The 26,970-nt window shown below is 41.9% G+C and overlaps 2 protein-coding genes and 1 long non-coding RNA gene across 5 annotated transcripts in view; 1 reads left to right on the top strand and 2 right to left on the bottom strand.

Moving 5' to 3' along the window:
* Nucleotides 1-565: 565 nt before the first annotated feature.
* SCML1 (Scm polycomb group protein like 1) lies at nucleotides 566-14,270 on the bottom strand (the record flags this gene model as incomplete). Its single annotated transcript, XM_082610336.1, is given in 10 exon segments — nucleotides 566-602; nucleotides 604-713; nucleotides 2,018-2,169; nucleotides 3,441-3,774; nucleotides 3,807-3,980; nucleotides 4,381-4,485; nucleotides 7,888-7,965; nucleotides 8,446-8,526; nucleotides 9,513-9,661; nucleotides 14,186-14,270. Coding segments are annotated over 9 exon segments (1,101 nt in total). The 5' UTR covers nucleotides 9,543-9,661; nucleotides 14,186-14,270.
* A 3,596-nt stretch (nucleotides 14,271-17,866) lies between these two features.
* LOC309796032 overlaps nucleotides 17,867-26,970 on the top strand; it is a 95,657-nt gene continuing 86,553 nt past the window's right edge. The window contains exon 1 of the long non-coding RNA XR_014292405.1: nucleotides 17,867-17,922. This is a non-coding gene — a long non-coding RNA (uncharacterized lncRNA). The remainder of the gene's footprint in view (nucleotides 17,923-26,970) is intronic.
* The window catches only part of NHS (NHS actin remodeling regulator), a 348,600-nt gene continuing 339,545 nt past the window's right edge, over nucleotides 17,916-26,970 (bottom strand). For all 3 annotated transcript variants that reach the window (XM_082608892.1, XM_082608893.1, XM_082608894.1), the window contains 4 exons: nucleotides 26,623-26,754; nucleotides 22,651-25,632; nucleotides 22,225-22,351; nucleotides 17,916-19,653 (listed from right to left, as the gene is read on the bottom strand). In XM_082608892.1, the coding sequence (XP_082465018.1) occupies nucleotides 19,044-19,653; nucleotides 22,225-22,351; nucleotides 22,651-25,632; nucleotides 26,623-26,754 (3,851 nt within the window). In that variant the 3' untranslated portion in view covers nucleotides 17,916-19,043. The remainder of the gene's footprint in view (nucleotides 19,654-22,224; nucleotides 22,352-22,650; nucleotides 25,633-26,622; nucleotides 26,755-26,970) is intronic.

Below are 26,970 nucleotides of genomic sequence, written 5' to 3'. Positions count from 1 at the left end.
TGGTAAGAACGCTTCATGAAATCTTAAAAGGCTGCTTTTTCTTTTCTTTAAACAGGAACAGGTAAAACATACAGCGAAATAATAACAGAAAGGAAAGTGATTTATGTGGCTATTCCCTTTCAGGAAACTGACAGAACAGGAACAGAACATTGCAGTAACAGACATAAAATAGTTGAGAAAGAGATGGTATCTACAGTTGCATCTTTAAATTCTCTTCTAAAGAAAACTCCTCATGGATTTCCTTAGGGAACCCGTCAATCCCTCCCTGACTACTTTCCCCTTTGGGATTTGGCTGTTTGGGTTTTACATACAAACATTAACCAAAATCAAAGGTGTTTCTCTGTTTCCTGCATGAAGTGTATCTACAAACTACGCAATGAAAATAATGAAAAGATACAAAGACCAAACGACCAGTTTGACTATGCTAGTGCTAACATGTTAAATGGCTTCTAAAGTAGACTGGACTGTCCCAGGGTTCTGTGATTTCGGACACACGGTATTTTAGAGGAACTTTCTACACAACAAAAACTTCTAAGGGCAGAGAAAAGATGGCATTAAGTCCAGTCTAATCTACACACTTTTTAAATTGTTGAAGTATCTGTTTTAAGCCTTTCAATGTAGTGGCACAGCTTCACAGCTGTCCCCAGCTTAAGCCCCATGTACTTCATCATCATGTCACTCTTGAGCAGTAGCAGAGCTTTCCCATCAATGTCCTACAGAGAGAAGGAAATTAAAATAATTAACAAAGCTTTCATATTTTATCAGAATGGTTATTCCTTTCTATGTAAGAACATGTAACACCAACTAGAGGGCAGCTCATTCCAGATGTATATTCTCTGAATATGCAACTGCTTGATGGAAACTATTAAAAATCTAACTTGTCCAGTGAAGCATCACTTAATCATCTGTAAATTTGCTTCAAATTTTAAGAAAAAGGCAATTTAACCTAATATCTTAAAAATGTCCTAAGCATCAAACTACCTAATTTTAAATACCGTGTGTTAAACAAAATACTGCATAGCTGTGACAAAAAGTAAAAACTGTGAATGGTAAAAATGAATTTCAGATGGTCATTAACTTTCTTAGAAGGGCTGGGAACCTGAGTATATGTCAGCTGTAAGTGTGCTATACAGTGCTGTCTTAACACTGAAAGCTAATCAGTTGTCGGAAGCTAATTAGATGCTAAAAACTAATTACTGATTTTCTTACCATATTGAAAAGGGTACATCAGATATGTGGGCACTAATTTTATTCATTAGGAAACACTATAAAAAACATTACTTGATAGTCACAAGGTATCCTCCAAATGTAAAAAAGAATTAATTGACCAAATGATGCTGCTGAAGCATATTATTTGGTTTTCACAAGTTCTGGTTTAAAAATAAAACTGTACTGCATCATATATCACTGGCTGAAGGGACCTGAAATCCCTCATAGTACTGCCTTTGTCAGGTACCATGTATACATTTTCTACTAAGTAAAACTAGAAATTAAAGAAATTAGAACTTAAAATTTAGCCCATGATGTTACTTTGTAAATGGCCTAAGGGTATCAGCATCCCAAATCATCAATAACCATATAAGGTCAGCAGAACTGAGCCAAATGGAATCAGCTGCTGGATCCATCGGGCATCATAACGAGGAGGACACCCTGTCACAGCTGTGGTCACCCCTCCTACTCACGGTCCTGGGGCCGAGCAGGGAGCAGGTGGGGAGGAGGATCCTTGTAGCAGTTGTTAGAAAGGAGAAGACACCTGAGAGTGGCCATGCCAAATCATCTTCTCTTGAGAACTCGAAGACTTGTAGTATTTTAGGTACTCGGGTACCCATTTAAAGCACAGATCCAGCCTCCACCCTTTAAGGCTCTAACTTTGGGCAAAGTAGACTTTCTCGCATATGGAAAAATCAGTTGATAGGGTTCCCCCACCATCCACACTAATCAGTATCCAACTGAAGGGCCTGCACAGAGGTCATTCAAAGTCATTACGGCAGGAAAACCGGATCAAAAGATACATTACATGTTGCATGAAGAGGTCGGCAATGGGGCCTGATATCTGAGGATCTTTATGTTTCATAAACTGTATCACTTCATCCACAGACCAGGTTGAAGGGTCCTTAGAGAAGCCTTGTTTCAGGACACTGGGGTCAGGTACAGCTATATAACTTGGAGCTTCAATGGGGGAAAAAAAGACAAATCATACTTGACCTGATCATTATCCTGAAAGAAGAGATGTTAGGTAGGAATTGTGTCATTCCTGGAACCTTCTGTGAAGTACCCCGGCATGGACCCAGGACTCCAAGGTAAAATCCAGGGAAAGCCTAGATAAAGATGACCTGAGGATGGCTACTCAGGAATGTCCCACCTGACCTCCCCCAAACAACAAAAGCAGCTTCGGTAGACACCTTAAAGCTTCAAAGATCATAAAACAGACTGAGCAATCTGAGGCCTCTTGGGCCACTGGCAAAATACAGCAAAAGATCTGTTACTTGGGTTAAATTAGGTTAATCTAAGATAACCTATTGCTCTCTTGAGAGAAATTCTTTGAAATACTTCATCTCTGTCTTCTTGGTCTCTCCAGATGAGGTTTATTTTTACTAGCTAATTGCAATGGAAATCCCCAGAATTTAGTTTTATAATTGCTTAAATTTATTCACTTTAATCAGTGAATTTCAATAACCCCCATTATCTTTGAGAACCAAATCAGTTCTTTACTGAATCTCTTCCATGGCTTTAAAATTCATGTCTCTCAAGGCTTAAATGCGTATCTGAATTTTGAAAACAACAAGACTCCTGCTTAGCTAGGTCAGAAGTAACTTTAACATTACACTGAATACCTCTTTCAAGTTTCACTGCACGGTAATAGATATTTTGGTTGAAGGTTTATGTTTAAAAAAGAAATACGTGAGGCATGAAACAATTTAGGTGCTCATACCTCAAAACGTTTTAGGTGTGCCGTTCACTACGTTGTACTGAAATTTCTTTGTGTCCAGACAGGTATTCATTTACTCAGCCAGAGTCCTCGACTCCCTAAAGTTAGCCTGTGGTAACGGAAGGGGCTTGTGTAATTCGCCGGACCGTCAACACAAATTTGACCTTTCCTGTGAATTAGCCTAAAGTGTACCTTTTCTCTCCTGTCATCTGGGCTCTGGCCATTTTAGGAGCATTTTAATTATTTACACAAGGAAAGGGTAAAGAAAGACAGAAGATAAAAAAACTCACAGTGGGATCATTATGAGTATTAGTGGAGAAGAGGTGTGTCAGTTGACTGGCACAGTGCAGGCACATCATAGACACTCAAGAGGTCTTAGTCATCGTTCTGAGTGCTGCCCCAAGCTAGCCCTCAAGATGGGGAAAAAAAAGTTTCCACAAGCTTGCATCAAGGGTGTTGAGGAATATAGGGTAAATACTACTACTTGTAACATGTGTCAGTTCACACTCACCGAAGCCGGTCGGGACGTAGTAAGGTGAGCCAGCGGGGCTGAATCTCTCGTTTTCCGGTAAAGCTGGGTAGGCCATCATGTCAGGGTTACGTGCTGGACTGCGTTCACCCTGGGTCACCATGGTTGCAGGCTCGACTGCAGTGGACTGGGTGGCTAAGAAAAGACTGCAGGTGTTGTGGGCCTCTGGACTGTGGTAGCTAGGACTGGAGCAGCCCTGCAGGGGGTTCTCGGGTGAGCAGCACTGCTGGTGAGAATGCGTGGGGATCCTCGGGCTCAGGCTGACGGATTGCTCCAGATCCAGAGCCTCGTGGACTGAAAAGAGTCTCCTAGATGGCTGCTCTTGGAATCATCTTCCGGCTTTTGTACTGGAATAGTGGGGCTGCTCTTGGAATCATCTTCCGGCTTTTGTACTGGAATAGTGGGGCTATGTCTTTGAGGGTAAGAGGATGGAGAGAGAGACTCCTTCTTCCTCATTTTCTGGTATTTGATCTTTTTAGAAAGCAGGTAACTATAATTTTTATATGCATATCCAAATGGCTTCTGAAATGACACAAACCCAGCATAAACCAACTGTGAGTGAGTGAAAGAAAAAGGAAATAAATAGTAAATACATTCATAATTACTTTCCATGGAAAATTGCTTTATATTATTAAAGATAAATGCTCTATTTTCATTACATGATTTCTATTTCTCTTCAACCCTACATTTTAATTGCACTTTATATATTATGGTTACAAACATAAAAATATCCATTGTCATACATTTCTCAAACCTAAATTTCAGCATTTTTCCGGCAGAGGTTTAGTCTCCCATCTGCTGCTACAGCAAGTATAGATCAGCCTTGCTCATCTCACAGTTATTAGTTCTCTCTCACTTCTGACTGGCATCTTTAGAAACCAGAGGTTTATTATAGTTGTGAAAATATTTTTATAACACTTACACGATTTTGCCACCATGACTTCATATGAAAACGGTAGAGTTTTTTAACGTTTCCATGAATAACATCAAACTTCTTATCCAGGTTTTGAACAGCATCATAGATGACCTATTATAATACAGACTATTAGTAGTTTCTACTTCAAAAGGAAAGGAACATAAAAAGTACCATTAAGCCACAGTCAAAGTTTGAAAGTTTTCAAGCCATCAGAAATCTCGTTTCCCACTTGATGCCTGGCTGTTGGTGACCCAGAGCCGAGCTGGCTGAGATAAGGCACCCCAACCTCCCACTCAACGACTCCATGTCACACAGGCATTTTAAGAAGCTTGAATACTGGGAAGTAAATGTACCACAATTCCTATAAGCCATCACATTTATGATGGAGTCATTTTACATCAAGGAAGGTGCTATTTTAGGAAAGAAATTTTCCAATCTGCTAAAAGGCCAAAGAGCCTCTTTCTATATAATGATGGTATAACCTAATAGGCAGTGAGGGGTCCACTCTGGAAAGAACAGTGAGCCAAATACAACAGATGTGACCTTTGGCTTCAGAGTATTTTAAAGTCACGCAATTAACAATTAACCTTACAAAACCTTTGAGTACGCGGCCCCTGTATGCCAATCAAGTATGTGACTGATAAAACCGGAGAATTCTTGAAATACACAGAAATTTCATTCAGGCAAAAATACACGTAAAAGGCCAGAACCATTACATCATTCATTCAAATAAACATTTATTGAAGGCCTACCACCTGTGAGAACTCCTTTGCTAGATGCTGGGAACGTGGGCATTAAAAAGAAAAAAAAGAAAAAGAAAAAGGAAAAAAACAGCTCCTACCCTAAGGAACTCCCATTTTAGCTGGAGAGAGACAAGTAAAGAGACAAGGTCAACAGAGAAAGTGATCAGCAGCCTGGAGCAGTGGATTTCAGTGTGCTCCGTGGACCAGCAGCATCAACACCATCTACTGGCTTGTTGGAAATGAAAAATCTCCCACTCAGATCTACTGAATTGGGAACTCTGAGATCGAGGGCGGTGACCTGTGTTTTCACAAGCCCTCTAGGTGATTCTGATGCACGATGAAGCGTGAGACCCGCTGGCTCTCAGCCCTGAATAACTAGCACAGGCTCTAGGGGAAGACAGTTGGGTTTAAGTTACTTAACTTCTCTGTTGTTCAATTTCCTTATAAATAGAATTGGGATGAAATCCTCTCTCAGTTCTGTTGAGGACAAAACAACATGCTACAGTATTAATACCAACATAATAATAATAGTACATGATGACTGGTCTGATAGTGCTCAATCACCTGTTAGTATTATTATTGCCACGATACAGATAAGAACAAGAGGCTAAGCGTGCACAGAAGAGCAAGACCTAATCCAGGCTGGCAGTCGTGGCAGGATTTTCGAAGGAGGAGGTATCTGCGTTGAGAATGAAAAGATGAGAAGGTGTTCACTAGGTAGAGATGTACAGAGCATACAGGGCAGAAGGAACAGTATATTCTAAAATACCCAACAAATTAGGAGTATGGGATTAACTGATATAAACTACTATACATAAAACAGATAAACAAGGATTTACTGTAGAGCACAGGGAATTATACCCCAAATCTTATAATAACCCATAATGGAATATAATCAGCCAAAACCCCGAATTACTATGCTCTACACCTGGAACTAACACAATATTACAAATCAGCTATACTTCAATTAAAAAAATTAAAACAGAAATTAAAAACACCCAAACAGAAAACAGGAAGTCAAATGTTTAGAAAGTGAACATAAATGATGATCAAAGAGCTGGGTTATGATGGGAAGGAGAGAGAGAGGATGACAGCTATAGAGGGATGGGAGGCACAAAGTGGCTTTTTTAAACCTGTGGGAGAATGACTATGCTGAGAGGGATGGAGACAGAGGCTGAAGACACAAGAGACAGGGGGATGAAGGGAGGTGTCTGAGCACAGGGCAAGAGGGTCAGATGCAGAAACCAGCAGAGGTGTTAGCCTTACAGAGGAAACACTTTTCCCACTCCAGTGGTCAGGAAGGAGGTCGTCAGAGATGGATCCAGGCAAGTGTGAGGGCTGTGGGGAGAGGAATCAGGACTCGGAGGGGATTTCTGCACCACACCCTCCATTTTCTCCACGACATAAGAGTACAGGATCGGGGTTGTCTGAGGATCACCAGTCCCCAGTGGAGGTCCTCCCCTCTGCTTCCCAGCCTGGACAGGGCTGGGGTTTTACTAAAGGGGGTGCTAGGCGAGGATTAAAAAAGAACAGATGGAAGGGCTGCACCGTGTGGTCTAGACTGGTAAGGGAAGGCGCTGAAGAAAGGAGGGAGCTAGCACATTAGGAGAAATGGAGAGCATCCCTTAGCTGTGACTTTGGAACCTGGGCATGTCTTAGCGGAGATACTCTATCCCAACACATCTTGCACAATCGCTCAGAAGGCCCTGGCAGAGCAGTGTCAACCCAGTTCATCGTGGATGCTGATGTAAAGCAAGCAGGGGAGAGCACTGTTCAAAAATCAGAACTCCCTACGTCGTCCCTGCATTCCCACTCTCTGTACATCTTCCCCGGAAGACAAGACACGTTCCCTTTAAGTATTCCACTGCTGTTCTCTATAATGATAAGGACTCCATAAACATTTTTTACTTTTCAAAGTATGTTCATTGTATTCAAGAAACTTTTTTATATGTTAAGAAACATGTATTTGTTTATAAATGTTCATTCTTCTAGGGTATGCCGCTCACAAAATCCTTGATAATTACATACTTCTATCAGTCTCCACCAACACGTCAATTTTTACAAAATCCCCTCAAAACTATGAAAGACAAACTCTTTAAAAAGTGGTGGGCTGCCCTTTTGTTTCAGTTGAGATATCTTGACATGCATTTAGGCACATATTAAGTTTTATCCAAATCAGCCCACTTCCTTTAAAGATTTTGTAAGGGAAATTAATTCAGTATTGAGCAATTTAGATGAAGGAGACATAACTATTATACATTTGATCAGTTAAGGGCTTTTACAAAAGGCTATGAAACCTCCATATTGCTATTTCAAAACTTTCACCCGGGGGCTTCCCTGGTGGCGCAGTGGTTGAGCGTCTGCTTGCCGATGCAGGGGACACGGGTTCGCGCCCCGGTCCGGGAGGATCCCATATGCCGCGGAATGGCTGGGCTCCTGAGCTATGGCCACTGAGCCTGGGTCATGGCCGCTGAGCCTGCGCGTCCGGAGCCTGTGCTCCGCAACGGGAGAGGCCACGGTAGTGAGAGGCCCGCATACCGCAAAAAACAAAAAACAAAAAAAACCAAAAAAAACAAAAAAAAACAACTTTCACCTGAAGATGCTATTCTAACTAGAAATTGTTAAAAAAAATCATCACAATGAGAGCGATAATCATAAGCAATTTGATACAGCAAAATTTCAATTGTACACCTCTTTATATGATATAAAGAGAATTTATTTAAGCTTAATATTTTAGAAAACTACATTTGAGAGACAGAACTTTTTGTACCTGGCAGTGAGTAAGGGTATCCCGAACTGTTTTTTGTTGCTCTTCGTTGTAGGATATGTTAGACATAACACTTCCCTGCTGATATTTTAAAAATTGAGTAGTTAATACTTTACTTCTTTGAAAGTCAAACTTGAACAGTAAGTGGGGAAAAAACACTATTTATTTACTTGTTTTTATTTTTCACTAACTTTTCAAAGAGTTTCAGAAATATTAATCTAAAGCAGAGACAAAATAAAAAACCTCATGTTGATATGAGAATGAAAATGATCACTGCTAATTAAGAAAGGGATTAAGGAAAGAATTTATTATATCAGAAGGACAGGGGTTTAGAGTTTTGCACTGAAAAAATGAGTAAAAACTGCTCTGAATTTTCTACTCTACAAGGAAAAGAGAGAAGTGAAATGGTTAATTGCTCATTGTCTAATGAAAGGAAGCAGACAAATACAGGAGAGACTAATATTTTCTTGAGTGTGAGTTTAGAGGAACTCTATGAAGAATTTTTTCTTTAAAATGGTCAAGTGTTAATATATTTGGCAAATGGCAACTAACATTACTTACATTATTGACATATGCCATATGTGGTTCATATGCATAAAGGTCAATGTCATCATCATCATAAGTTGAGATTCGTGTTCTTATCTAAGGAAAATTTATTAATAAATTAAAAGGAAAGATGATAGAACTTAAAGAAAAACTGAGGACTTCAATTTCACTTAAAAGAAGCTCCAAAAGCCAATTTGTGATATCAAGGGACCTTTGTAAATACTATGACTGTAGGGAAAAATGCCCTTCAAAAAAGTGTTTTCTCATTAACTTAACCACACTTAAGACATCGTTTTCCTCTTGTGTACCTCGGGGTAGAAAGACTGTTCTTCTGGTAATTTGGCACCAGAACTGCTGTAAAAGCAAGTATTTTTAACTACAAAGGATCCTGTTCATGGCTTTTGATTTTTAAATAGACCAACAGTACCACTCCGTGGACAAAATAGGAAACACTTAAGCACCTATCTTCCCCCCCCCCCCCGCCCCCGCACTTGGAGGCTTGTGCGATCTTAGTTCCTCCACCAGGGATAGAATCTTGAGGAGTCGGAAGCACTGAACCACCAGGGAATTCCCCACACCTATGTTTCTTGATAAATTAATCTCTAAATCACCTAAAACACTGGGGGAATAAGACAGGGCATAAATAAGTAAATAGACAGTAAACAGCCATTACATTTCATTTAATAACTCTTTATTCTAAGAATGGACTATGAACTATAGGAATAATTCTAAACATACATAGAAGTATGTATGTTTCAAAAGACAAAGTAATGTGGAATTGGGCTATATATTAATACTTATAAAAATATACCATGTTACCTTTGTATAGGGCCCTATGCTTTGCAAAGTGCTTTCATATAATTATGTGAAGAGTCAGAAAAAAAATGACTCTTGGTAGGTAGTTAAAATTTAAAAACTTGCACACAAATGTTCATAGCAGCTTTATACATCACTGTCCAAAACTCATGAACTGTATATTTACGATCTCTGCATTTCACTGTACAAAATTCAATTCAATTTAGAAAAAAAAATAGAACACAAGGAAAAGAACAAAGACAGATTTTCAATTATGAAATACAAACCACATCGAATTCACTGGAGCAGCTAGACATCTTTTTTGTGCAACCAGAGCAACTCCGCTTTCTCTGAGTTGGGCCTAATTATTTTTAAACTTGCTGGAGGGTTATTTGCGAAACTGCTTGGTCACCTAGGACTGGTAAATCTTCAACTCCTGAAAAGCAACGCATGAAAAAGTTACTTCACCCACTTACTGCCTTAATAAACTTAATATGGATATGTTCTCAGAATACCAACTCAAGTTGAATTGGAGTCCTGGCTGAAGTTTAGAGAGCGACAGAATGAGAATTCTTCCATTAGTGATTTAGAATAAACCTTTAAAAACTGAAGGGCATTATTGCCCACGTTTAGGAATAAGAATCCAGATCAAACACAGTTCTAAATTGTGAAGCAGATACTCCACAACCTAAAGGCTACAGAGTAAGTGCTGGAGACAAATGAACAACAGAGCATGAGTCCTAACTGCTTTTGTCAAGGAGCTCAGAAGCTTTTTACTCAGGGTGGCTGCGGGCCTCCAAATGTGAGTCAGGAGTCTCTTCTGGCTTGGGCCGCCCACCACGGTGCGGCCTGGAAAGACCACTAAAGACATCGCCTCCTCCCCTGCTCGGTGAAAACTGGGTGAGATTACGTCTAAGGTCATTTCAGCGCTAAGGTTATGATTGCTTCCGTAGTTAAATTTTATATTAAACCTAAAGGACTGTATGTGAAAAATAAGCCAAAAACTCTTCTAGAATTATGTAGGCTCGGCTATGGTTCTGAGTCCTTCATCTCTGCCACCAGGAAGACACTGAGTGCAATGCTGTCGTATATCTTGTAGTAGATTTGAACGCTGGCATCACAGTACTGGGAGGGGCGTTAATGAGAGAGCTACGTTCCCTTTATCCATCCTGAGCCAGGGCAGGAATGAGGCGGAATGAAGGGAAAAGTAACTCTCAAGTTAGACAAATGCAGTCTAATAATGTGGAATAAATTCAAGTTATTAAATACCTCCAATTTGAGCTGTAACTTGAACCAAATTTTACTCTTTTTTTTTAAGGTTTTTTTTTTTTGGCTGCTTTGGGTCTTCGTTGCTGCGCGCAGGCCTTCTCTAGTTGCGGCGAGCGGGGGCTACTCTTGGTTGCGGTGCGTGAGCTTTTCATTGAGGTGGCTTCTCTTGCTGCAGAGCACATGCCCTAGGCGTGCGGGCTTCAGTAGTTGTGGCATGCAGGCTCAGTAGATGTGGCACGCAGGCTCAGTAGATGTGGCACACGGGCTTAGTTGCTCCGCGGCATGTGGGGTCTTCCCGGACCAGGGCTCGAACCTGTGTTGTCCTCTGCATTGGCAGGTGGATTCTTAACCACTGCGCCACCAGGGAAGCCCTCCAAATTTTACTTTTTTAGACTATGTTTATTTTTTCTGATTATACAACTAATACAAGTTATGAATACTTAAACTGGTGTTTTCATACAAAGGAAGACTACACAGCTATGAGAATAAACCAACTATTGCTACACACAACGAGGAGGACACATCTCAGGAATCTCAAAACTACAACCTTGAGTAAAAGCCAGACCCAGAAAAGAACAACACTGTACGAGCTCAAAAAGAGGCAAAAGTAAAAGAAGTCTTTCTAAATTAATACCTTTAGATATACCGTAGTCACTTCAATTTCTTCATTTCCTATCTTGCAAATAGGCGATGATTTATTTAACTAATCCCAAGTCATGGATATTCAAAAGTCACTCCTCAAGTCTTGCTCTTACAAAGAACACTGCAGAGCAGGCTCCCACCTCTACTTGAACTCACACAGAAAAAGAATAGTGAGTTAAAGTTTCCCAACTCTAGGGACCATTTCTTATACTCTGTATTTCTAACAACTTTGTTTTAGAGATTTAAATATATAATTTTTCTTTAAATTTGAACTATACCACGAAGTATAGATGACAGCATCTAACAGATTTTACTGTTTACTCTGTGCCACGCAATGTTCTAAGCACGTGATGTATGTTAATTCATTTAGCATTCCTGACAACCCTACAGGGCAGGCTCTATTATCATCCCCATTTTCCTTAAGAGAAAACTGAGGCAAACAGACTTTAAGTAACTTACCCAGGTCTCATAGTAAGTAGTGCAGTACGACTCCAGAGTCTATGCGCTTTACTTCTTCATTATTAAAATCACCAGGAATCCCTTTTCGACCAAGAACAAAATAAAATCCAAAACTACTACCATGGCCTACAAGGTCTTTACAGTCAGGTGCCTCCACACTGCTCAGAGGTCACCTCTTATCACTTGTCCCTCTGCTCTAAGCCTAAGATACTTACTAGCTGGCCTTTTATAAACAAAGTTTGCCAACCATTGTTAGAGACTCTGACAGACAATTCTCTAATGGCTTAATTACAATGCTGCTAAAACTCGGCTGCAGACACAGGCAGCATACATGGAGTCTCCCAGCAGACGCCCACCTGGTACCTCTCTCTCTCTCTCCCCGGGACACTGACAAATCAACACGACCTTGCACTCTTTGAACCTCTTTGCCTGCCATGCCCCCCGCCCTCAATACCCTGTACCCCACAAGACCGCTCTATGTAGGAGATGCAACTCAAAACTTCAAGGCTTCATTCAACTTCCATCTCCACAAAGCAAAGGTGCTATGTCGCCCCATCTGGAAGTGACACTGCTCTCCCAGAAGTACCAGAATACTCACACTTTAACGCTTTTAAAACAATTGTCACATGTTGGCTAGTTACAGGAGAGGCAACATCAAATAGCACTAAGACCTTAGGGTTTGGGTCCCAGCTCCTCCACTTACTAGCTGTGTGACTCTGGACAACTTACTTCTCTGTGCTTTTTAAAAAAATCTGTAAAATGGGGATAATAGTACAAACCTTATAGAGTTATGAGGACTATGTGAATTAATATATGTCAAGTGCTTAGAACAATGACTGGCACAGCAAAGGCACGCACTCTTGGCTACTATTATTTTATTATTTGGGTAGTCACGACATCCTCCCAATGAATCTATTTGTCATGGAGCACATGGACTGCAAATTTTCAGGATCATAACATGTAATTATCACTCACATTGCACCCTTCACTGCAGATACAGCAACCATTTCCCTTAAATGAATTTTAAGTAGCAAGGCATTGTGCAAAGAACTGGGCTTTAAGAAATACCTGAATCTGAATCTAAATCGCAAAATTTGCTATTTTGCTTTAGGCAGGGATTTAACCCCTCTGTGAAAACCCCTCTGTGTAAACCCCTCTGTGTCTCTATTTCTTAACCTGTAAAGTTGGAATAATAGCTACTTCACAGGGCTGTGTTAAGACCAAATGACAGTTAAGCACTCAGCATCATGTCTGGTTCCCAGCAGGCAACGCATAAGTTTTAGTTCCCCTTCACTTCTTCCCTCAAGGTAAGTAAAGTTTCTGCAACATTTTCTTAGCGACCAACGATGACTAGATTATGCGAAATTAATATAATTCGTTGAATTCAAAATCCTGCAAAAGAAGTTTACTTAAGGTGAAGCTCATTTACATCTTACCACAGGAAAACGTAAGAACAGGAAACCACCTGGTTTTTAAAAAGACACATTTTAGACATTAAAGACATTTCAAAGACATTTTTCAAAAGTCACTTGAGGATTCTGCTCCAAGGGTGTAAGGCATTCACTTGACATCAACTTATCACGACGACGAGGGATGAAAACGGCGTTTCACCCAAAAACCACTACAAGGAATACTCGGCAAAACAGGGCAGATTGCAATAGCCAGACTCCTCCACATTTTTTTTTTAAAACAAGACCGTGTCAATACACTGATCACTTTCTAAAAATCCTGTCAGGACTCTCAAAAGCAGCCGTATCAAACTTCAGCGGCTACAAAGTCGGCCAGACGGGGGGGATAATGCCGTCCAATCTGTATCCCCATCACCCATCAGGGAATCGAGCCCATGCCCTGCTCTATAAAACACCGTGCAGAAAAGTTGCTCGTTAAATCACGATTTGTAAACATTAAGCCAGTTTAAAACTCTAGAGCAGTCCGCCTTCAGGGAGAGCCAGGTAAAGGGGCGGGGGGGGGGGAAGCGATCCCCAAGAGACGAAGATATCAAACTACCGTGCTCAATACACATCTTTACTTTGTTTAGCCTCGCGTACGTATTTACAACAGTGAGGCTGCACTGTCTTTGATCAATCGCGGTTACCATCAAAGCCTCAGAATCAACGTTTGCATCTCAAAAAATGTTACAACGAACCAACTCGCCAGTTAATAGATTTTCCAAACTCAAAATTCTAACAAGTCTGAGAGCCTTGGTCGTTCGTCGCCCCCTCACCCAACAAGGACTCTTCCTTGGTGGAAGAGTGAAAAGGATGAAAAAGGATCAGCTCTTAGAAAGTCGGCACAAACTACTCAATAAGCGGCCACATCTCAAGCGCCTACGCGCTGGCATCCCGGGAGGGGCGGTGGGAACCACCCCGAATCATCCCAAACCACCCCAACTGCAGCGCGGCTGAAATTCCAGCGTAGACTCGGTGTTTCCGAAAAGGCAAAACCCTTTCTCTTTCCTCAGGCAAACCCTCCTCCCCCGCCACCCCGCTCCGGAGCCCCACAGCCGTGAAGTAAAATCGCTCCTCGCCTGCTTCAGGCGCACATCTAAGACAAGAAAGTTCAAGGGAAGAAAAAGTGCCACTTGACATACCTTTGCTGGCGCCAGAGCCCGCCAAATCGGCCTCCGGAGGGCGCGGGGAACAGGTAGCGATGGCGCCTCTCCCCGGGCGGCGACCGATGTAACGGTTATCACTACGCGACGCGTGAAATGTTCCTCGCGCCGGAAATAGGGCCCGACCACGTGACGCGCCGGCCGCAAACCCCACGGAAGCTGAGGCGCGCAACACTCGCCAAGTACTTTGGTCAACGGCCGGTTGCGCGCGTGGGAACCTATCAGCGGCCGCTGCAGGACACGCCTGGGCCGTCAGCCGACCAGTCCAGCGGACCTCTGAGCCGTCGCAGGGGAGCGGGCGTTGCTAGAGCGACTGCCAAGGGGAGAGGCTTTGGTTCCCTCCGCGCGGCCGCACTTCCGGCCTCCGAGCCTCTAGCTTGCCGTTGTTCGCGGGGGCTGGTGGGATCGGAGCCCCGTGCTAGACTGAAAACACGAGCCTCTAAGGCTGAGAGGGGTTTAGTGCGGCTGCGCAGGAGCGCCGGCGCGTGCGACTCATTCTGTGGTGGTGCGGGTTTAAGGAGGCGGCTCTCGGGAGTGAGGCGTTTAGGTGCGTGGCCTCCCCACTCTCGGTTAGTTCTTTGAAGCTTTTTTTTTTTTTTAATGTAATTCCCCCCTTTCCCTCCTCCCTCCCCGTCCCTCTGTGACACACCACAGATGTCGACAGTCTCAATCCTAGGCGTGCACGTCAGTGCTGGAATTCGAAGGGGGAGGGAGCGGGAGCGGGGCTTTAGCAATTGTGGTTTGGTACATACCGGGAAAAGTTATTTTAAAAAGTTGTTATCTCTCCACAGGGTGAGGTAACACAGACCTTGGAGGCAGATTTGCTGGGTTTGTACCCCAGCCCCAACAGTTAAGCGCTCTATGGCTTTGGGCAACTCAGGTAAATGGCTCTGTGCTTCAGTTTCCCCATCCGTAAAATGGGCACAACGAGTGGGGGGGTGCTTCATGAGTTAGAGTAGGTAAAGCACTTAGAACAGTATCTGGCACATAAATTTGCGTAATAAAGGGTACATGGCATTACTTAGTGGCACATCGAGGTTGCTCATCTCAGGAAGGAGGCACAGTCTGAGGAATTATCAGAAGCAAAGCAGATAACTTTAGAGTAAAGCCATAAATATTTTCCTGGCCTGGAGACGTACAGGAAAGTATACTGGACGTTGGAAATGTATTCTTTCTTCTCTCAAATACAAAGCAAGATTGGAGCCGGTTTCAGAGACAGTGTTCATTATTATCATTATTATTTTGCTCATACTTTTGCCATAGCAGTTCCCCTCCCATATGTGCACTCCCCTATAAAACACTTGCCATTTGTGAAACCCCAGGAGCGCAATTACATAGCAATGACTAGAGCAGCCAGTTGTTTAATTGCAGTCACGTTTATTTGCAGTTTCTATACACACTTTCTAGGTAATCAAACTTTTCTGGTACATTTTTTTTGAGAGGGGTTCACAATGAAACTGTCACCATTTTTACTAAAAATAAATACAAGACTTAAGTGTTGCACAGCTCTAAAATATACAAAGGCTTGAATTGAATGTAAACGTTGAAAACACCTTACAAAAGAAACCGTTTTTGCAACGATTTAAAAAGTTCATATTTACAAATATTACAAAAATACAAAATGGAGGCAAGTCCATAAACCATGGTCTTTCGGCCAGCATGAACTGGTTCTAGTACCAAGAGAGTTACACTGTAACCTTCCTCATAGTTGTAAATCTTTGTCATGATCTAGTTCTTTCAGTCTGCCACCACTGCAGCAAATGTACTCACTGAACTTTGGCAAGAGCAAACAGTGTGTTTTGTTTGCTGCAACTAGTCCATGTCCTCTGCTTAGCCAAAAAAAAATCAAAAAATCAGGAAAAAAATTTCCCCCACACAACATAGACATGTTGTATAAACACAAAAGAAGAAAAAATTAGCATCAGTGCAAACAACAGAAGAAAAGTTTGGGTTGATGTTCCTTACAATACCTAATGTGTGTACCCTGCTTTAAGACGGCAGTGATGTTGAAGACAACCCTCTAAATCTTGGTCTTACGTGCTATGTGATAAAGCCATGTAAAATTACTAAGGAATTTCTTGCCTTTTTTTTTTTAACTCAGTTTGTTACCCAGTACTCTTTTCCACAGTGAATTTTAAATCCATCTTTATCTGGTTTTTTTTTTAAATCTGTGAAATATAAAATAGAGAAACTCTGCTATAGATTTTTAGAGTAAACAAAATAAGTAAAACTATATTCTAAGGGTTAGTTCTGTGATCATTACATATAGACGGTATCTTATTGCCTCACAATTCAAGTCAATATGTGTTTTAAAATATATATAGTACCATTACTTAAATTAATGTCAATAATAAGGTGACATATTTGTTAAAGCCAATTTGTGTGTTTTCTGTTCAAGATTTAGAATCACTTTTAAAGCCTACATACCTTTCTTTACGCTTAAAAACCCCCTAACTACACAAAAGCCGTACTGCAAACGAGCTGCTTTTATGAAAATTACAAAAAATCACCTATTGTGACTGGAAATGACTTTTTTATTGCATTTGTCTAAAAACCTTACTTTTAAAAGTTTTCCAAGTGTACTTTTCAAAGTATGAGAAAAAGTTATTCATGTTCCCATGTGGTGTCAAACCATGCTGGTTTTCTTAACTAATGGGTTCCAATGAGAAATGATGGTCCATTTTTTTCAAACCCCCAAACATTTTTCTTTTAGTAAAAAGTATAACACTTCGTAAATGTTCACATGTACGCTTTACCAGGTAGCTTATCTATCCCTGCACAAGCACACGCTCTCACACACACACACACACACTCTCACACTCTCCCTCCTCTACCCCGCCACCCCCAGCACCCATTTTACATACAAGGATGACAAGAAATTAAGAAACACAATTTGATAGTGAAAACAAATAGGAGAATAAACCAGACATTTTTTTTTCTTTCCAAAGAAACAAACAAAAACCCACCAGCAATCAGATTCTGTAATTCTCACTCTGTAACATCTTAAAAAGTGTTTCTATTGAAAGATAGCATCTTCTTAGACCAGGCTTTCTCCTTCATATTGCATGAACTAAACCAAAACCACAAATCCCCTTTCACACATCCTACTTTCCCAAATACCACTTGCATAAGCTTAAAGCCAGCTGCTTCTCAATTTCTTGGTAACTCTGGTATGTTCTATCACTCTAATCACATTCTATTCTTTTATAGGCCGTATTCCTTCTTAGTTCTCTACTTTCTACCTTCTCCCATTCAAAACATTCCAAGTACATAGCTGCTTATATTTCCGACAGATCGTTTCAAACATTAGTATCAGTTCATGTCAAAATCACAGGTGTAAAACCCATTTGCAGATTTCAACTTGTAACTACATTATTTTTCAGTTTTAAGACAAGAAAATTCAAGTAATTTCAAGTAATTCAGCTTGTTTCCCTGCCTTCATTTTATCAGAGCACTTGCCCTGACATTTCCTTTCCCACCCACCACCCTCCCCTTTTGCCATCAAGCAGATAGAGTAAAATCAGACAAAAACTCGGTGATATGTAGCATTGTGAACCAGAGCTGCTCCCCATTCCCAGTTTAACAGTGAATTTAAATAATGCATATACACATACCTATTTCCCAACTACGTTGTTCACAGTGTCATTTCTGTTAATTTTTAGGTAGCATGAATCTCATCAGCACAGAGAGAAAGCTTCACTGAAAACTCATTGCAGGTACTTACTGATAAATCCACAGCTCTGTGGCATGCGTGTGTTTTATTTTCATTCGTTAAAGAACTTGGAGCTAATCGCTCAACTGTTTTAAGGAGTTTAAGTATTATAGTCCTCAGATTAGGACTGTTTATGTCCCCAGTAGTGTAATATAAAACATAACCTAAAATTAACTACTGTTTTCCCTACTCATTCTCTTTAAAGCAATCCACTGAAAAATTGAAGTTTAAAGGACACTGTCAAGTGCTGTTGTTCAGGGCTTTATGTTGAGAATGATGATTTCTCTCACTGATTTTTTTTTTTTAAAATCAAAAGCATGCTTTTCATTCTGTCCAAATTACCACATGGCAAATCACAGCCACGTGTCACCAGTAGTTTGTTTGGTGCTGCAGTTTGTCACAAAAATGGTTAAGTCCGAATTCATTATTTTAAATCACATTTCACTATATGACCTCAAGATTTCCTTTATTTCACCAGTTTAAAATTCTTCTTTTGAGGTTTATCACTCAGAAATCATATTGGTGGACATTGAAATGTGGTGTTTGATATGAAAATGGTATTCACAGAATACAATTATTACACTTTACTTGTTGTGTTCTATAAGCAGTTGGTGTGGTAGATAATTGGCCACATGTCCACTCGTCATCCATAAATCTATTTACACATTTTTATCAAAAATATGGTATTTACATGTGTGTAGTTCTTCTAAATTTTGCTTTAGTTCATTTTAATGTAAAAATATACCAAACCTCCAGAGTATTTCATCTCCTTAAGAATTATGACAGTGAGGGCTTTGTTTTCTGAATAGGCAGCTCTGGGAAAACTGTTTCTAGGTTTCATGAAAAGCAGACATTTTCAAATTCTCTATTATCAAAAGGAATGAGATTGGGTAAATCAAACTACCCTAAAGAAAAATATGAAAGACAGTGCAGCTACTTAAAAATATGGAAAATGATCAAGAAAGACCAAACCACCTTCCGTTTCCCCAGCAAATGTTTAGGAACTCGTTGGTAAGCATGATGGTACCCCACCATGTGCTGACTTCTCCCCAGTCTTCCATTCTGTTCCTCCATCCTCACATGACTAAGGTTTTGGCCTTTGACCGCCAGCCTGGCGTGGACCACCTATGTTGAGCTCTGGGAGGATCGGTCATCATGTGGGCTCCCATCGGAATTTTCTGTCTCGCCTTCGGAGATGGCCTGCATGGGCGCGTTGTACAGCCTGCAACGGACACTGTAGCGGCTGCTGCTGGCCGCAGGGGGAGCCCGGGAACGTCCAACCCTCGCCGATGCCGGGGTGGCAAAGTTCTTTGAGGAGAACCCTTCTGCATTAACCCGTGGGGAGCATGGAGAGAGGGGGGACAGCGCTTCAGTTCCCGGTGCCCCCTGATGGGCCTCATGGGTGCTTTGGGGGGACTCGGCTGTGAGTTCCCCAGGAGGTTTGGGCAGGATGGGACTCTTCAGGATCTCAGTAGCAGACATACGGTAACTGGAATCCGAGCGACTGCCTTTCCTGAGGAGTAATAGCTTAAACTCTTCATTCGATGTGTTGGACTTTTTGGCATTTCGGTAGATGAGGCCAGGAGACCTCTGGCTGTTTGCGGTGGTCACATTGCTGTTGGTTGAGGTGACAGAACCAGCACTGTTGCTGCTACTGCTGCCCAGGGAAGCTCTAGATTTACTTCGAACACACATGTCCCCAGAATCTTTTCTTCCAAGTACTTTCCTCTTGGACCTTTTAAGAAAAGGAACGATCTCAGTCCCCATACACTTCAATGAAACTAAAAGTGTTACGTCACACTCAGGCATCTCCTTAAAGAGCAGTGTGCTGTACCCTGTCTGATGGGATACTAAGCATTAGGGCTATAGGGGTGAGGATTAAGATACATTGCCTGCCCTCGCAGCGCTCACAGACTGAGGGAAATTCTCCAATAACCGGTGGACGTGAATTACGTTTTGGAAATGACCATTTCAAATAATGACTCATGTGGAGGCTAGAGGTTCTAGGGGAGGACTTACTGGGAAGTTTCACAAGAGTACAAGAAAATACTGCTCTCTGACTCTTGGTTAGAGTGTAGGTGGTGAAGGACTGTCACTTTTATTCAACCTGTCTCTGCAATACAGGTGAAATCCTCTGATGCCTGGGGCCGGCTTCCAGTGAATACCAGGAGAGCAGAGTGGAAGGAGGTGTGGATGGGACAGGACTGGCCATAGGCTGATGGTTGATAGGCTTGGGTGATGGATATGTCTGTGTGTGTGTTTGGCTGGGGGTGGGGGCAGGCAGTGGTGCGTTATACTACTCTGTCTACTCTTAAAATTCCTCCATATAAAGAAATTTCTTACATGACTTCTTGAATAAGTCAATCCATTTTTGGCTGCAGATACCATTTGCCATAGCTGCCCAGGAATATCTGTCTACAGTGTATTAATCAGTAAGCCAACTTTCTGGGGGAGATGGAAACCTAGACCACCTCTGGAGCTCTTAAAGCTCTGTGCACTATAAACTCTCAAGAAAAGAAAATTTTTATTGTCACTCTGCTGCACATAAATAAATAAACAAACAAATTCTGCATAAATGTAAATATAAGATTACCAAACTCTGTAAGTCTACCAAACCTAGGTACCCATCCATCATCATTATATTATTTCTTCTGATAAATAAACAGGCATAAATTTCGTGAACTTAGTCACTGAGTCAGCATGACTCAGTTCATTGCCACGTACTGGCAGCATGCTTTCTCACCAACCTAAAAACCTGTAGGTTAGAGAAAATGTCAGTTTTGCAATTGGACACCAGCCTGATTTTGGTTCACGGAAAGCTTTGTGGTTGCTGTCTTGTGTATGCCAGTGTCTGGCACTCTAATAGGGTAGGGATTTCAAACTAATGTCTGCTTTTAGCATCTACCATATTCTAGACACAGACATGATAGTTTATCATCAAAACTGAATATGTGAGCTATAGGTATCCCCAGTTACAGCAAGGGAAATAGGTACACAGATTTTAACTGACTCAAGACTGGACAGGAAGTGGCAGCATTGGGATTCAATTCCAGGTCTTTCTGACTCTTCTCCTTACATTCTGTCCACTCTTCAAGACACTAGCGTTTGGTTCTTTAACTTCACAGCATTTAATAACTTGTCCTAAGGTTGCGGATAAAAGGGGGTGAGGAGAATATAATCAGGGACAAAGAAAAATAATGATTCTTCACTCTCCGAGTGGAGAGGTGAGCCTGCTAAGGTCTACACAGAATGTGTCTGTGATTGGCTCCTTTAAAAAAAAAAAAGTTGTTGAAGGGCAGTGCTCCTTCTTTATGAGAGAACCACATCAACAGAAAACACAGGTTCCCCTAAAAAGTAGGATCCTGAGAAAAACAGTGGTAAGCTGCTTGTAAAGAGCTTGCTTCAAAGAGCATAACTTCATGAGGTAGACAAGACAGTCCCCAAGCTTTGTCCCCTGGGAGTCGCATCTAGGTCACCAAGGCCTAGTGAAGTAGGCAGTGGCAGCTGTGAAAGGAGTAGCCACATTATGACTGGATAGCTTAGTCTGATACGGGTTCAGTTTCCAAGGGCTAGTTCCTGTTTCGTTCTTCGATCACAGGTTATAAGGAGTATTCTTGCAAATAGGGGCCTTGATCACAGGGGTCCAGGGGGCAGATGAGAGAATATGAATGGTCAGCATGGATGCAACACTATCCTGGAAAAGCAGCCTAGAGGACATCCCCTATTCATGGGATATGGAGCATTACATTTAGAGAAGGCCAGTGTTATTAAAGAAATGTAAGTTTTAGGAAGAGAGGGAAGAAAGGGAGCAGTGATTAGTTGTTGTGAGCTATGAAATGGGCAGGTTTGTATACTGTTTTGTCTCAAACTTGGGGCTATGTTTAGTGAGTCACCTTACATTTATCCCTGCTAGTGTAGGATTATAGCTTTGAGCATGTGTTCTTAGGTTAAGGAATTATTTAAATGTCAGAGATTACACTAGAGTTTGAGCTTTCACCCTTAAGTTACTTGACCACAAATTGTTTTCAAATTAAAAACTTGTTTCAGAATGTCTTTCCTAGGGAAAAAAACAACAGCTTCCCTCAGCAGTTGTTAGGAAAGTCTCTCGACTGAGGTCTACCGAACTGTATATAAGGCCACATATTTCCCAACTTGAATATAAGTCTATCAATTTGATTTGGAAAAATAGTTGTTCTTTGCTTGCTTATGTTTTTTGCTGAATGTATTACAAGCACCCAAGGCTTTTCCATATTTGCATTTGATGAGAAGCACGTAAGAAGCAAAACCTTTGGTATTGTTGCCTCACCTGTGAATGACTGCAAATAAATCCTCCGTTGTTCGAGGTTTATTTGGAGACACAAACACACTTTCTGCTTCAGCCTGAGAGTCTTCACTTAGTGGTGAAATCACAGAGTCATCACTCGGTGACGATTCTTAAATTAAGAACAAAAGCATCTTTAGGAAGAAGTCACCCAGCACGCTCCTGGGCTTCACTGACTCAGGGAACAACTAAGCAACAGTTACCTGACCACCATTTTTAAAATGAAGGAGCTATCTGTCACTCTTAGTCCCTCCATGATAAAAGCTTTTATCTTAATTGTTTTAATAAGTGAAAAGAAGGAGGGAAACCAATACCCAGGGCTGTACTGTATTATGGGGAAGGTAAGAAAGAAAAACTTCAGGAAGTGCCATGAGACACCTTCCCATTGTGACAGAGGTGTCGACAACTGACCTTTCAGTGAAACCTCATCCACACTTCCTTGGGTCTCCTCTGCTCTGCTGTTATCAGAGGCACTTTTGGCTGAAATACCTGAAGTGATATCTTCCTGCTCAGAACATTTCTCAGGGCATGGATTTACAGTTGATATCTCTGCTTCATAGCTGATATTCCCAGGCACTTTGTCATGGTGGCGGCTCATCCCAAGTTGATGCTTAAGTTGATTGCTTATGTCTGTGACTCTAGTTGGTGAGTTTGACTGAGATGTGAGCACGTCCACAGACACAGGGTACGCAGCTTCCTCCCGATCTACAGAAGATACCTTCTGGACCTGCGCTAGGGCTCCATCTGGACCAGCTCCACATTGTAGTATTTTACCATCCAGATCATTTGGGCGAGCAGCAGAGACCCTCTGAAATCCTTCTGTGGGAAAGTCACAACTTTTACTTGGTGTGTTTTCTGGAATAGGCTCACTCTCCATAAGTATTTGGTCTTTTGTGACACTTGAATCTAGAAGATTGGTACCAGCTGAGGTTACTGTTTCTGGATCACAATGATTCTTCACATCAAAAGAACGGGTTTTTTCTAATTGTAGTTTATCTGATTCCATCTCAACTGCAGAGGAGTCTAAAAAGGACAGTATGGTGTCTTCAGTGGAGTACTGACGTGATAGTGATTTCTTAGTCATATGTGGCCTAATCTTACCTGGAGACAGGGCAGCCATGGTGAGAGTGCTTTCCTCTAAGTAGGGGAGATCTGTGTTGTTGCCTTCCTTTTGCTCAGCTTCTTCAGACCTACTGATGGACCTAAGGTTAACAGATTTCAGGACTGTTGGTGTAATTGCAAGAGACGGTGGAGGATTTGACCTCAGTGTTTCTCCTACTGCGTTTTGCTTATTATGACTGAAAACATGCAATGGGTGACGGGGGTGGAATGGTTTATTTAAGACATTATGAAGAGCACTTAGGTCAAGATGGGTAGGAGGTATAATTGGAAGTTCAAGGTCTTTACCCAGTGACAGAACTCCATCTTTTAAAGAGGGTTGCTGTAGTGAGGATTTCCTTTCTGGGACTTTTGGTTTTCTTTTGCTACCTCCAGGAGACAATGGGCCAGAAAAGAAAGCTGTAGGGAAAGAGGACGTTGGCGTTTCAGACTGGCTTGAGTAGCCACTTGATGGAGATGCCAAGCCAGCCAGCTTTTCTGGTGAAGCCAGTTTAAACTCATTGTCAACAGAAGGAAGGGAGGGGGTGGTGGCTCTAGATTCTGACTGGGATGTTTGGGATTCAGAGCTCTCTGGAGATTTGATGCATTCGATAACTGTGGTACCCGTAGCAGTGCTTGAATTAGATAAAGATCTGTAAGGATCATTTGTTTTCAAGTCATTTAGAAGCCAGAGGTCTGCATAGTGAGTTGATTCAGCACCTTCATCTTTGAATGGTGGAACATCTGGAGTGTCTAACTGAGGTTCCTTAATGCCATGTTCACTCTGGTTCATCCAAGAAGGCTCCTGCTTGGTGGGCAGATTGGCATTTTCCATTCGAGAAGGTGTGCTGGAGAAATCAAGAGGCAGCTTCATTTCCCTGGAACTGTGAGGCAGGAGCTGGCCACTGCTTATCTTTGGTTCTTTCTTCTCAGAAATGTCTGCATTTCCATCAGACTTCCTCAATGATGAGCTACGTTTAGGTGGAGTCGGCTTTGCCTTTGGTTTCCTGAAAGAGATGCTTGGTCTCCCCTGTCTCCTGTGGTCTAAGTAGTCCTGCCAGGCACAGTCTGGAAGAGTAGGAGGAACCCCAACACCCTGGCCATTCTCTGGGCCCAGGGCTGCATAGTGACAGACATAACTCTTACTACCTTTGAGACCACAGTCAAAGTGCATGGAGGTGTAGTATCCTTCTGTGTCCACCGAAAAGTGAGAGCTGGTGTCTGCTTTGTCCGATGGAGACTTTTCCAGAAAGCTGTCATAAGTGGCCATGCTTGTGAAGCTTGGGCAGCCCAGGCTGTCTGCCTTGGGACGCTCAGGACTAAAATCCTGGCGGCAGGAGGCATCGTGATGGTGGTGTAGGTAATTCCACTCGCTGTCACTCGTGTTGCTATTGTTGGGGTCATCCAACAGATCTGCCACAGTGGAGGTAAAGGAGTTTGCTCGGTGGCCCCTCACTTTATCCAGGTGGTCATTGTACTGCTCTGTCACGAAGACACTGGCGTCCTCATTAGCGTGAGGGGCTGTGTTTAGTGACAACTCCGAGTCACAGTGTGAAGAGCCAGTGAGGGGAGGAGAAGCTGCAGGAGGGATTGTCTCTGAGGTCTGTGAGGGGCATGTGGAGCTGCTCCCACTCCAGTTGCCACTGGATGACTGGTGGTCATCTTTCTGGTCCATGTGGCTGCTGAGGAGGACGCCAGCCGTGGAGATGCAGTGGATGGGGCTCCCAAAGGTGTCCGAGTTGGAGGAGATGTCACAGCTGCCAGAGTCGGCAGCCATCCGGGGCAGACGTGACCTCCCTCTCTCACTTAACTTGTGCTGGGGGCTGTGAAGATGTTGAGAACAGGCCAGGCTCAAAGCAGGCTGGTGCTCCTGTGCACTCGGGCTGCTGGGGGCCTCACTGCAATCGTTAAGGGTTCTTTCTTGGTCTCCCACGAAAGGCTCCCCCTCTTCATATGCTGAGGGTTTAGCACCAACTTTGGGCTCAGCATCCCCACCTCTATTGCCCTCCCTGGGAAGGCTCCGAGATCTTGTGCGGCTGCTCACTGCAGGAGTAAACATGGTGTCGCCTTTGTCTGCCAATGCAGAAATGTTGCCAGCAGAATGAGAAAGGGAAGCTGCAATGCTTTGACCCCTCTGAGCTCTGATTCTCCTTCTGGATGGAGCAGCGATCAGAATATCCTCAGTTTGGCACTCCGAGTCCCTGGTTCCAGACCTCCTATTGACAGTGTTGGAAGGATCTGGATTTGTGTGCACAATCACATTCCTTTCCCTGGCCACGGGCGATTCATCAGAATCTAGGGCACATGGAAAGCACAGTGAGATACTTCATACATCAGCAGATGAACAGACATTCTGAGAGATGTCCACAATTCTGGGTGCCAGCATGTTGGAGCTTTTTCTTACAGAAAAAAAAAATCAGCATATAAAATTAGGAGCAAGTTAAAATGCTTTGGGCGGTCTCTCTCTGTCCCTTTACCTTTCTGACTCTCTCTCTCTCTCTCTCTCTCTCTGTATATATACACAAATATACACACACTATATGTATGTATGTATGTATACTAAGAGAAGATAAGCTCTTAGATCTTTTGTGAATTCTCTCTCTTCACGATCAAATTACTTTGCCCCAATAAGTGTCTACTATTTTTTTTAACCAAAATACATCTTATTTTCTTGGCCACTATACACTTTTATTTCTCAGTATAAACATAATGAAATAAAAATCATAGAGTGCATTATATGAAGTAAAAATCTTAATTACAAGAGATGCTATCATAATAATAATTTTAAAAACCATAGGAAGAGATATCTTAAACACACTGAACAGAAAAAAATAGAAAAAATGTCACCAAGGGTATCATATTATGAATAGTCAATATTTAATTGAGTATGCTTAAAGTTTACCTTTTAAAATAATGCCATAAAAGTATATCTCTCTCCAGATAAATGTATATTTCTCTAAAAGAATCTTTCATTGAATCTTGTTAATTTTTACTTAATTTCTGCCTTAATAATATTAAAAAATAGCAAAATATTATATTTCAGCCATAAAATCTGAACGTATATGGCTAAATCCATAAGGTCAAGCCTTCACAGTCAAGAATGGAGATTTAAAAAGTAATACCACCTGGCTCACTGAACACAAAACAAGTACACATCATTTCAAAACCTCTACGAGTTACAGCGTTGACTGTTTTTAAGGAAGCTGGTTAAAGGCTGGCTTCCATTTCGTCTCCTTATAATCGGCACCCGACAGAATGTTAACCATTAATAGTTTTATACCACACCTATTTCTTGCTGGACTCTTCTGGGGATACCCGAGATGGTTTTCCTCCTTCTCAGTTTTCGTCTCCGCTGTAGTACGGATTGTGAATGAACAAGAGAGCAGCGTATACTAGCCTCTCTGTCAAAACCAACTCCTGCAACCCACAAATAGGTCTCATTAGCCTCTAGAAATGGCAAACAAATTTTCATTTGCTTGGAACACAGTGATATTTATTGATTGGAACTAAAGGAAGAGTTTGGATTAAGCCTGTGAACAAATATAAGGGAGCCCTTATTCAGCTCTTATTTAAATTATGCTGCAGTACATTAAGCTTTACTTCTAAATGCAGCTCTCCACAACAGCTTGCACT

The sequence above is a fragment of the Mesoplodon mirus genome (genome assembly GCF_964341445.2).
Source record: "Mesoplodon mirus genome assembly, chromosome: X".
NCBI lineage: Eukaryota > Metazoa > Chordata > Mammalia > Artiodactyla > Ziphiidae > Mesoplodon > Mesoplodon mirus.
Note: the sequence above shows the minus strand (reverse complement) of the source record. Positions and strands in the feature narration are given on the sequence as shown.